The 12,590-nt window shown below is 51.8% G+C and overlaps 1 protein-coding gene across 1 annotated transcript in view; it reads right to left on the minus strand.

Annotated features, from left to right (window-relative positions):
- MUC19 (mucin 19, oligomeric) overlaps positions 1 to 12,590 on the minus strand; it is a 125,077-nt gene that overhangs the window by 43,818 nt on the left and 68,669 nt on the right. Inside the window, 1 exon segment of the mRNA XM_018049032.1 lies at positions 6,168 to 6,227. Within this exon segment, the coding sequence (XP_017904521.1) occupies positions 6,168 to 6,227 (60 nt within the window).

Here is a 12,590-nt window from a genome sequence, read left to right on the forward strand (position 1 = left end):
TCCAGATAGAGGTACGCTGGTTCCAGATCTGAAGGCATCAGTCCCTGTTGCTCCAGAAACCCGCACAGGTGTTTCTGAACCTGCACCGGGTCCTGCAGTTGCTGATGACCCTCCTGGTGATGATGCAGGGCTCACTGCTCCTCCAGATACAGGGAAGCGGGTCCCGGGTCTTATGAAATCAGTCCCCGTTGCTCCAGATAGGGTGACGGTTGGCTCGGACCCGACAGGAGGGCTTCCGCTTGCTCCTGCTCCTACGGTGGATGGTTCAGGGGTTCCAGGTGCTCCAGATGAAGGTATGCTGCTTCCTGATCCTATAACAGTTGCCCCTGTTGCTCCAGACGATGGGGAAGGGGTCCCTGACGCTTGAGCACGCGCTGCGGTTGCTTCCGAACGTCCCTGCCGATGATCCCGGGGTCACTGGTGCTCCAGAGACAGGTACGTTGGTTCCTGATATAACAGTGGTCCTGGGTTCTCCTGAGAATGGGGCAGTAGCCGCTGACCCTGCACCACTTCCTCCGGTTGCTGCAGATCCTCCTGGTGTGGAGCCAGGCAAGCCTGATACTCCAGCTGAAGGTAGACCGGGCTCAGATCCTATTCTAGCACTCGTGCTTGTAAGCCCAGGCAATAGGGTGGTGGACTCGGAAAGTGCGCCAGGTTGTTGAGGGGTTGCCGACCCTCCAGGTACTGATGACCTGCTTCCTGATGTCTCAGCTGAAGGCACACTGGTTCCTAATCCTCCAGCAGCCGTCCCTGCAGCTGCAGATAATCTGGCAGTTTGCTGGGAATCTACACCCGGTGTCCCCGCTCCCGCTGACCTTCCTGTGGTTGATCCAGGTGTCGCTGGTATTCCAGCGGAGGAGAAACGGCTGCCGGGTTGTCCAGCCGTGGTCCCTGTGGCTCCAGAGAAGGCGACAGTGGGCTGAGAACCTTCACTAGATACTGCAGTTGCTCCTGACCCTCCTGGCGATGATCCAGGGCTCACTGCTGCTCCAGATAGAGGTACGCCGGTTCCAGATCTGAAGGCATCAGTCCCTGTTGCTCCAGAAACCCGCACAGGTGTTTCTGAACCTGCACCGGGTCCTGCAGTTGCTGATGACCCTCCTGGTGATGATGCAGGGCTCACTGCTCCTCCAGATACAGGGAAGCGGGTCCCGGGTCTTATGAAATCAGTCCCCGTTGCTCCAGATAGGGTGACGGTTGGCTCGGACCCGACAGGAGGGCTTCCGCTTGCTCCTGCTCCTACGGTGGATGGTTCAGGGGTTCCAGGTGCTCCAGATGAAGGTATGCTGCTTCCTGATCCTATAACAGTTGCCCCTGTTGCTCCAGACGATGGGGAAGGGGTCCCTGACGCTTGAGCACGCGCTGCGGTTGCTTCCGAACGTCCTGCCGATGATCCCGGGGTCACTGGTGCTCCAGAGACAGGTACGTTGGTTCCTGATATAACAGTGGTCCTGGGTTCTCCTGAGAATGGGGCAGTAGCCGCTGACCCTGCACCACTTCCTCCGGTTGCTGCAGATCCTCCTGGTGTGGAGCCAGGCAAGCCTGATACTCCAGCTGAAGGTAGACCGGGCTCAGATCCTATTCTAGCACTCGTGCTTGTAAGCCCAGGCAATAGGGTGGTGGACTCGGAAAGTGCGCCAGGTTGTTGAGGGGTTGCCGACCCTCCAGGTACTGATGACCTGCTTCCTGATGTCTCAGCTGAAGGCACACTGGTTCCTAATCCTCCAGCAGCCGTCCCTGCAGCTGCAGATAATCTGGCAGTTTGCTGGGAATCTACACCCGGTGTCCCCGCTCCCGCTGACCTTCCTGTGGTTGATCCAGGTGTCGCTGGTATTCCAGCGGAGGAGAAACGGCTGCCGGGTTGTCCAGCCGTGGTCCCTGTGGCTCCAGAGAAGGCGACAGTGGGCTGAGAACCTTCACTAGATACTGCAGTTGCTTCCTGACCCTCCTGGCGATGATCCAGGGCTCACTGCTGCTCCAGATAGAGGTACGCCGGTTCCAGATCTGAAGGCATCAGTCCCTGTTGCTCCAGAAACCCGCACAGGTGTTTCTGAACCTGCACCGGGTCCTGCAGTTGCTGATGACCCTCCTGGTGATGATGCAGGGCTCACTGCTCCTCCAGATACAGGGAAGCGGGTCCCGGGTCTTATGAAATCAGTCCCCGTTGCTCCAGATAGGGTGACGGTTGGCTCGGACCCGACAGGAGGGCTTCCGCTTGCTCCTGCTCCTACGGTGGATGGTTCAGGGGTTCCAGGTGCTCCAGATGAAGGTATGCTGCTTCCTGATCCTATAACAGTTGCCCCTGTTGCTCCAGACGATGGGGAAGGGGTCCCTGACGCTTGAGCACGCGCTGCGGTTGCTTCCGAACGTCCTGCCGATGATCCCGGGGTCACTGGTGCTCCAGAGACAGGTACGTTGGTTCCTGATATAACAGTGGTCCTGGGTTCTCCTGAGAATGGGGCAGTAGCCGCTGACCCTGCACCACTTCCTCCGGTTGCTGCAGATCCTCCTGGTGTGGAGCCAGGCAAGCCTGATACTCCAGCTGAAGGTAGACCGGGCTCAGATCCTATTCTAGCACTCGTGCTTGTAAGCCCAGGCAATAGGGTGGTGGACTCGGAAAGTGCGCCAGGTTGTTGAGGGGTTGCCGACCCTCCAGGTACTGATGACCTGCTTCCTGATGTCTCAGCTGAAGGCACACTGGTTCCTAATCCTCCAGCAGCCGTCCCTGCAGCTGCAGATAATCTGGCAGTTTGCTGGGAATCTACACCCGGTGTCCCCGCTCCCGCTGACCTTCCTGTGGTTGATCCAGGTGTCGCTGGTATTCCAGCGGAGGAGAAACGGCTGCCGGGTTGTCCAGCCGTGGTCCCTGTGGCTCCAGAGAAGGCGACAGTGGGCTGAGAACCTTCACTAGATACTGCAGTTGCTCCTGACCCTCCTGGCGATGATCCAGGGCTCACCGCTGCTCCAGATAGAGGTACGCTGGTTCCAGATCTGAAGGCATCAGTCCCTGTTGCTCCAGAAACCCGCACAGGTGTTTCTGAACCTGCACCGGGTCCTGCAGTCGCTGATGACCCTCCTGGTGATGATGCAGGGCTCACTGCTCCTCCAGATACAGGGAAGCGGGTCCCGGGTCTTATGAAATCAGTCCCCGTTGCTCCAGATAGGGTGACGGTTGGCTCGGACCCGACAGGAGGGCTTCCGCTTGCTCCTGCTCCTACGGTGGATGGTTCAGGGGTTCCAGGTGCTCCAGATGAAGGTATGCTGCTTCCTGATCCTATAACAGTTGCCCCTGTTGCTCCAGACGATGGGGAAGGGGTCCCTGACGCTTGAGCACGCGCTGCGGTTGCTTCCGAACGTCCTGCCGATGATCCCGGGGTCACTGGTGCTCCAGAGACAGGTACGTTGGTTCCTGATATAACAGTGGTCCTGGGTTCTCCTGAGAATGGGGCAGTAGCCGCTGACCCTGCACCACTTCCTCCGGTTGCTGCAGATCCTCCTGGTGTGGAGCCAGGCAAGCCTGATACTCCAGCTGAAGGTAGACCGGGCTCAGATCCTATTCTAGCACTCGTGCTTGTAAGCCCAGGCAATAGGGTGGTGGACTCGGAAAGTGCGCCAGGTTGTTGAGGGGTTGCCGACCCTCCAGGTACTGATGACCTGCTTCCTGATGTCTCAGCTGAAGGCACACTGGTTCCTAATCCTCCAGCAGCCGTCCCTGCAGCTGCAGATAATCTGGCAGTTTGCTGGGAATCTACACCCGGTGTCCCCGCTCCCGCTGACCTTCCTGTGGTTGATCCAGGTGTCGCTGGTATTCCAGCGGAGGAGAAACGGCTGCCGGGTTGTCCAGCCGTGGTCCCTGTGGCTCCAGAGAAGGCGACAGTGGGCTGAGAACCTTCACTAGATACTGCAGTTGCTCCTGACCCTCCTGGCGATGATCCAGGGCTCACCGCTGCTCCAGATAGAGGTACGCTGGTTCCAGATCTGAAGGCATCAGTCCCTGTTGCTCCAGAAACCCGCACAGGTGTTTCTGAACCTGCACCGGGTCCTGCAGTCGCTGATGACCCTCCTGGTGATGATGCAGGGCTCACTGCTCCTCCAGATACAGGGAAGCGGGTCCCGGGTCTTATGAAATCAGTCCCCGTTGCTCCAGATAGGGTGACGGTTGGCTCGGACCCGACAGGAGGGCTTCCGCTTGCTCCTGCTCCTACGGTGGATGGTTCAGGGGTTCCAGGTGCTCCAGATGAAGGTATGCTGCTTCCTGATCCTATAACAGTTGCCCCTGTTGCTCCAGACGATGGGGAAGCGGTCCCTGACGCTTGAGCACGCGCTGCGGTTGCTTCCGAACGTCCTGCCGATGATCCCGGGGTCACTGGTGCTCCAGAGACAGGTACGTTGGTTCCTGATATAACAGTGGTCCTGGGTTCTCCTGAGAATGGGGCAGTAGCCGCTGACCCTGCACCACTTCCTCCGGTTGCTGCAGATCCTCCTGGTGTGGAGCCAGGCAAGCCTGATACTCCAGCTGAAGGTAGACCGGGCTCAGATCCTATTCTAGCACTCGTGCTTGTAAGCCCAGGCAATAGGGTGGTGGACTCGGAAAGTGCGCCAGGTTGTTGAGGGGTTGCCGACCCTCCAGGTACTGATGACCTGCTTCCTGATGTCTCAGCTGAAGGCACACTGGTTCCTAATCCTCCAGCAGCCGTCCCTGCAGCTGCAGATAATCTGGCAGTTTGCTGGGAATCTACACCCGGTGTCCCCGCTCCCGCTGACCTTCCTGTGGTTGATCCAGGTGTCGCTGGTATTCCAGCGGAGGAGAAACGGCTGCCGGGTTGTCCAGCCGTGGTCCCTGTGGCTCCAGAGAAGGCGACAGTGGGCTGAGAACCTTCACTAGATACTGCAGTTGCTCCTGACCCTCCTGGCGATGATCCAGGGCTCACCGCTGCTCCAGATAGAGGTACGCTGGTTCCAGATCTGAAGGCATCAGTCCCTGTTGCTCCAGAAACCCGCACAGGTGTTTCTGAACCTGCACCGGGTCCTGCAGTCGCTGATGACCCTCCTGGTGATGATGCAGGGCTCACTGCTCCTCCAGATACAGGGAAGCGGGTCCCGGGTCTTATGAAATCAGTCCCCGTTGCTCCAGATAGGGTGACGGTTGGCTCGGACCCGACAGGAGGGCTTCCGCTTGCTCCTGCTCCTACGGTGGATGGTTCAGGGGTTCCAGGTGCTCCAGATGAAGGTATGCTGCTTCCTGATCCTATAACAGTTGCCCCTGTTGCTCCAGACGATGGGGAAGGGGTCCCTGACGCTTGAGCACGCGCTGCGGTTGCTTCCGAACGTCCTGCCGATGATCCCGGGGTCACTGGTGCTCCAGAGACAGGTACGTTGGTTCCTGATAATACAGTGGTCCTGGGTTCTCCTGAGAATGGGGCAGTAGCCGCTGACCCTGCACCACTTCCTCCGGTTGCTGCAGATCCTCCTGGTGTGGAGCCAGGCAAGCCTGATACTCCAGCTGAAGGTAGACCGGGCTCAGATCCTATTCTAGCACTCGTGCTTGTAAGCCCAGGCAATAGGGTGGTGGACTCGGAAAGTGCGCCAGGTTGTTGAGGGGTTGCCGACCCTCCAGGTACTGATGACCTGCTTCCTGATGTCTCAGCTGAAGGCACACTGGTTCCTAATCCTCCAGCAGCCGTCCCTGCAGCTGCAGATAATCTGGCAGTTTGCTGGGAATCTACACCCGGTGTCCCCGCTCCCGCTGACCTTCCTGTGGTTGATCCAGGTGTCGCTGGTATTCCAGCGGAGGAGAAACGGCTGCCGGGTTGTCCAGCCGTGGTCCCTGTGGCTCCAGAGAAGGCGACAGTGGGCTGAGAACCTTCACTAGATACTGCAGTTGCTCCTGACCCTCCTGGCGATGATCCAGGGCTCACCGCTGCTCCAGATAGAGGTACGCTGGTTCCAGATCTGAAGGCATCAGTCCCTGTTGCTCCAGAAACCCGCACAGGTGTTTCTGAACCTGCACCGGGTCCTGCAGTCGCTGATGACCCTCCTGGTGATGATGCAGGGCTCACTGCTCCTCCAGATACAGGGAAGCGGGTCCCGGGTCTTATGAAATCAGTCCCCGTTGCTCCAGATAGGGTGACGGTTGGCTCGGACCCGACAGGAGGGCTTCCGCTTGCTCCTGCTCCTACGGTGGATGGTTCAGGGGTTCCAGGTGCTCCAGATGAAGGTATGCTGCTTCCTGATCCTATAACAGTTGCCCCTGTTGCTCCAGACGATGGGGAAGGGGTCCCTGACGCTTGAGCACGCGCTGCGGTTGCTTCCGAACGTCCTGCCGATGATCCCGGGGTCACTGGTGCTCCAGAGACAGGTACGTTGGTTCCTGATAATACAGTGGTCCTGGGTTCTCCTGAGAATGGGGCAGTAGCCGCTGACCCTGCACCACTTCCTCCGGTTGCTGCAGATCCTCCTGGTGTGGAGCCAGGCAAGCCTGATACTCCAGCTGAAGGTAGACCGGGCTCAGATCCTATTCTAGCACTCGTGCTTGTAAGCCCAGGCAATAGGGTGGTGGACTCGGAAAGTGCGCCAGGTTGTTGAGGGGTTGCCGACCCTCCAGGTACTGATGACCTGCTTCCTGATGTCTCAGCTGAAGGCACACTGGTTCCTAATCCTCCAGCAGCCGTCCCTGCAGCTGCAGATAATCTGGCAGTTTGCTGGGAATCTACACCCGGTGTCCCCGCTCCCGCTGACCTTCCTGTGGTTGATCCAGGTGTCGCTGGTATTCCAGCGGAGGAGAAACGGCTGCCGGGTTGTCCAGCCGTGGTCCCTGTGGCTCCAGAGAAGGCGACAGTGGGCTGAGAACCTTCACTAGATACTGCAGTTGCTCCTGACCCTCCTGGCGATGATCCAGGGCTCACCGCTGCTCCAGATAGAGGTACGCTGGTTCCAGATCTGAAGGCATCAGTCCCTGTTGCTCCAGAAACCCGCACAGGTGTTTCTGAACCTGCACCGGGTCCTGCAGTCGCTGATGACCCTCCTGGTGATGATGCAGGGCTCACTGCTCCTCCAGATACAGGGAAGCGGGTCCCGGGTCTTATGAAATCAGTCCCCGTTGCTCCAGATAGGGTGACGGTTGGCTCGGACCCGACAGGAGGGCTTCCGCTTGCTCCTGCTCCTACGGTGGATGGTTCAGGGGTTCCAGGTGCTCCAGATGAAGGTATGCTGCTTCCTGATCCTATAACAGTTGCCCCTGTTGCTCCAGACGATGGGGAAGCGGTCCCTGACGCTTGAGCACGCGCTGCGGTTGCTTCCGAACGTCCTGCCGATGATCCCGGGGTCACTGGTGCTCCAGAGACAGGTACGTTGGTTCCTGATATAACAGTGGTCCTGGGTTCTCCTGAGAATGGGGCAGTAGCCGCTGACCCTGCACCACTTCCTCCGGTTGCTGCAGATCCTCCTGGTGTGGAGCCAGGCAAGCCTGATACTCCAGCTGAAGGTAGACCGGGCTCAGATCCTATTCTAGCACTCGTGCTTGTAAGCCCAGGCAATAGGGTGGTGGACTCGGAAAGTGCGCCAGGTTGTTGAGGGGTTGCCGACCCTCCAGGTACTGATGACCTGCTTCCTGATGTCTCAGCTGAAGGCACACTGGTTCCTAATCCTCCAGCAGCCGTCCCTGCAGCTGCAGATAATCTGGCAGTTTGCTGGGAATCTACACCCGGTGTCCCCGCTCCCGCTGACCTTCCTGTGGTTGATCCAGGTGTCGCTGGTATTCCAGCGGAGGAGAAACGGCTGCCGGGTTGTCCAGCCGTGGTCCCTGTGGCTCCAGAGAAGGCGACAGTGGGCTGAGAACCTTCACTAGATACTGCAGTTGCTCCTGACCCTCCTGGCGATGATCCAGGGCTCACCGCTGCTCCAGATAGAGGTACGCTGGTTCCAGATCTGAAGGCATCAGTCCCTGTTGCTCCAGAAACCCGCACAGGTGTTTCTGAACCTGCACCGGGTCCTGCAGTCGCTGATGACCCTCCTGGTGATGATGCAGGGCTCACTGCTCCTCCAGATACAGGGAAGCGGGTCCCGGGTCTTATGAAATCAGTCCCCGTTGCTCCAGATAGGGTGACGGTTGGCTCGGACCCGACAGGAGGGCTTCCGCTTGCTCCTGCTCCTACGGTGGATGGTTCAGGGGTTCCAGGTGCTCCAGATGAAGGTATGCTGCTTCCTGATCCTATAACAGTTGCCCCTGTTGCTCCAGACGATGGGGAAGGGGTCCCTGACGCTTGAGCACGCGCTGCGGTTGCTTCCGAACGTCCTGCCGATGATCCCGGGGTCACTGGTGCTCCAGAGACAGGTACGTTGGTTCCTGATAATACAGTGGTCCTGGGTTCTCCTGAGAATGGGGCAGTAGCCGCTGACCCTGCACCACTTCCTCCGGTTGCTGCAGATCCTCCTGGTGTGGAGCCAGGCAAGCCTGATACTCCAGCTGAAGGTAGACCGGGCTCAGATCCTATTCTAGCACTCGTGCTTGTAAGCCCAGGCAATAGGGTGGTGGACTCGGAAAGTGCGCCAGGTTGTTGAGGGGTTGCCGACCCTCCAGGTACTGATGACCTGCTTCCTGATGTCTCAGCTGAAGGCACACTGGTTCCTAATCCTCCAGCAGCCGTCCCTGCAGCTGCAGATAATCTGGCAGTTTGCTGGGAATCTACACCCGGTGTCCCCGCTCCCGCTGACCTTCCTGTGGTTGATCCAGGTGTCGCTGGTATTCCAGCGGAGGAGAAACGGCTGCCGGGTTGTCCAGCCGTGGTCCCTGTGGCTCCAGAGAAGGCGACAGTGGGCTGAGAACCTTCACTAGATACTGCAGTTGCTCCTGACCCTCCTGGCGATGATCCAGGGCTCACTGCTGCTCTAGATAGTGGTATGCTGGTTCCAGATCTGAAGGCATCAGTCCCTGTTGCTCCAGAAACCCGCACAGGTGTTTCTGAACCTACACCAGATCCTGCAGAAGAAGGACAATGAACCATCATCTGGAGCAATGTATCCAGTTCTTATGATGAATGAGGTGATATCCAGTGTTAGGGTGTTATTTTAGTCTTTCTGGCTAGCAAATCCTCTCTGAAAACATGCTATTAATTTTGAGATGTGACAAATGCAGACAGCTATGTCTCACTCTAGGGAAATATCTTTCCAGACTGTGGGATCAGACAATGCAAAGACAGACATGAGCTTCTTATGCTATAGAAGCAGAACTGGATAAATGTAAATCGATTTTGAGATGCTAAGGGGAGAACATTAGAAAGTGAGTACATATTTGTATAAATTTTGTAAATCAGAGGTGGAAGCTGAACATGTTTCTAAATGCAATCAGATATAATTCTATGCCAGGAAATGATATGTTCATATATATTTAAAATCCTCATTTCTCCTCTGTAATGTGTATAAGGTAAGTGTTTACAATAGATGTTGGTAGACCAGCATGATGTGATTTCAGTAATTCAGATGAGATATAAGTGCCTAGGGCTAGAGTATTGATAAAGGAGATTGAGAATAGTGGATGAATTCAGAATATGTTCTAAAAGTATCATTAAGAGTTCTTGCTTTATTTGGGAAGTGCACAATTGATAGACACTGGCATCAGAATAACTTTAAGATTTTTCCTGAATAAGCAGAGTCAGTAATGGTATTGCTTTTTGATATGGGAAAGGTTGAACATGTGTGGGTATGAAAGAAATACAAGAATTCTCTTTAGCACATACTAAATCTGAAATATCTATTAGACATAAAAATGGAAATTACAAGTTATCAATTGAGTATGAATCTAGAGTTCCAGAGGAGCCAAGATTGGGGATATATATTTGGAAATCTACATCTAAAATATCTTAAAATGTTTCCTATATTTAAGTTCCTATGGATTACACAATCACAACCAAAAGGGCTGTCTCGCAACTACCAGAAGCTTCTTTTTGAGCTTAATTTAAGGGAACTTCTCACCCACCAAGTTATGCTTCTGCGTTTTTCTACAGACTAGTTTGCTATCTACCAGCTAACACTGTTATTGCCTCTGAAACCTTCAGTTTATTATTATTCATGTGACCCTGAGTTAGTATTCTGTTTGAGGTCTTGAGGTGGCTTCTTTGGTGGCTCAGATGGTAAAGAATCCATCTGCAATGTGGGAGACCTGGATTCTATCCTTAGGTCAGGAAGATCCCCTGGAAAAGGAAATGGCTACCCATTCTCCAATATCCTTGCCTGGAGAATTCCATGGACGAAGAACCAGTCCAATTCCATGGACTACAGTCCACCAGGGATCACAAAAAGTTGGGCACAACTGAGCACCTTAAGGTCTTGAAGCAATTAATTTCACCATACCTCATATCCTCTCACTCTGTGACACTGAGTAAGCCTACATTTTGGTTTCTTCTATCATCTGTGGCATTCTAAAATCATGTTGGACTTTGTCACTATTATTCTAAACTCTTACCTCCTCCAAAGCCCGTTCTCTATCATAATTATTTTTATCCTGTCCTCTGGAATTCACATTCAATGATTTCATGTGTTTTTTTTAATAATAATTTTTTCAGTTGGAGGAAAATTTCTTTACAATGTGTGTGTTGGTTTCTACCATATGACAAGTCAAATCAGTCATAATTATATAACTGTTTTACAAAATTTCTACTTCCTCCTAGCCTTAACTTAATGGAATTAATTCTGCAACACACTAACATAACTCAGAATGCTTCAAATTTTTATGTGAAGAATTCTACTAATGGATCAGATGAAGACAGAAGCCTTGGATTTGCAGAGACATCTATCTATTAATACATAGTGGTGTGTGTGTGGGGGAGGGTGGGGCATGTTTCCAGCAAAGCTTCACTATTTGGGATAGAGGCGCAAGTGCTAAAAACAACAACAGAGCCTACTCCCTCCCACATCTCCAATTCTTCTGGAAGACTCTTTCACACAGTCTGTTATTTTTAACTCATTTATAAGAATAACACTTCTTGATCCTTTATCAGACTGAGAGTTTTTATTTACCAGATATCCACCAGATATTTATCAAGCCATGCATTCAGCTAGTTACTGGGAACACAGCTGAAAACAAGAACAGGCAAGGTGACAGGATCTTTCTTTACTTTCAACAGAAATTTACCATGTTGGCTGCGTATGTAGTAATGGTGAATAATTGGATGAAGAATCAATAGTCTAGGCCCTGTTTTGGCTTCACAACATACTCATCCTGTGACTGAAGTAAACACATTGATTTTTTCATAAATAAAATATAAATAATTACTAATATATTATCAGTTGCTCAGGGTAGTTTTATGATTCAAATAGGTAAGTGTATGTGATAACATTTTGCCCATATTACACTTCCAGTGTATTTTTTATGGTTATCATTTTTTATTTTTGTTAAAACAGATTAAGATGACTCATAAATGATCTTGTACAATGGTTAATGATTGCCGTATATTTTTTTATCCACTAAATTGTATTCAATATATTGGGTAAAAATCAAGATATAAAAACAATATTATTTTATTCTACCAATTATATTTTTCAAACACATTTTATTATTTCATTAGAAATAGTCACTAATCTTATTTGTTTTTAGTCTCTATCTTTAGTTCTTTGAAACATGTTAAGTATTATGAGGCACAACATTAGGTATGGGTTGAGCTTTGAGCAAATGAGGTATTGTCCTTTCCTATTTGCAAATTCTAGAAAATAAGATATTTTTAAACAAGTGTGTAGAGATTTTAGGGAACAAATTATTTTCTGAATTTTAAGGCAATGTAGAAGGACATGTTATTTATTATTCTCAGAAATTATTCTCAGAAAGCTGTTCATCAAGGTTCTAGACCACTTGTCAATTTAAAAATTATGAAAATATTAATATTTTAAACTACAACAGTTTCTAATTTTATCAAAAGTAACTAACATTGTTTTGTAATTATTTGGTACTTTCCATTTATATTTATTTTTGCTTGCTGTCAAAGTGATTTTGTGTAGTGCAATGCAGACCTTAGATAAAGAAACATAACTAACTGGATGGGAAACACATCCTGTCTGAAACTCAGAAATAACATTTAAGGACCAAATAGAAGATAATTATAATTACTTTTAAAAATAAATCCACTATGTTGTATTAAATAACATTTCAGTGATTTCAAAATTGACCATAAAAGAATATCAGATTTTAAGTGCCACGTTAATCTTGCTTGGGCTTCCCTGGTGGCTCAGATAGCAAAAAATCTGCCTGCAATGAAAGAGATCTGGGTTAGAACCCCTAGAGGGAGGAATAGCTACCTCCTCCACTAGTCTTGCCTGGAGAGAGCAGCCTGGTGGCCTACAGAGTCCATGGGTCCCCAAAGAGTCTAACCTGGCTGAGCAACTAACACTTTCACTTTCACTTTTATCTTGTTTAGTGATGAAGACACCTGAACTGTCAGATCACTGTCATACTCTGTGACACTAGTTGCATCACCTGACTTACAGGCATACTCCTTATTAGGGAAAAAAAATGGAAAACTCTCATTCACAGAATTTCTTAATCTATGAGGTAACAAGAGACGGAGCCAGACTTGCCTGTGAGTGTCCAAGAGCCTCCAATA

This window comes from Capra hircus, chromosome 5 (genome assembly GCF_001704415.2).
Source record: "Capra hircus breed San Clemente chromosome 5, ASM170441v1, whole genome shotgun sequence".
Taxonomy (NCBI): domain Eukaryota; kingdom Metazoa; phylum Chordata; class Mammalia; order Artiodactyla; family Bovidae; genus Capra; species Capra hircus.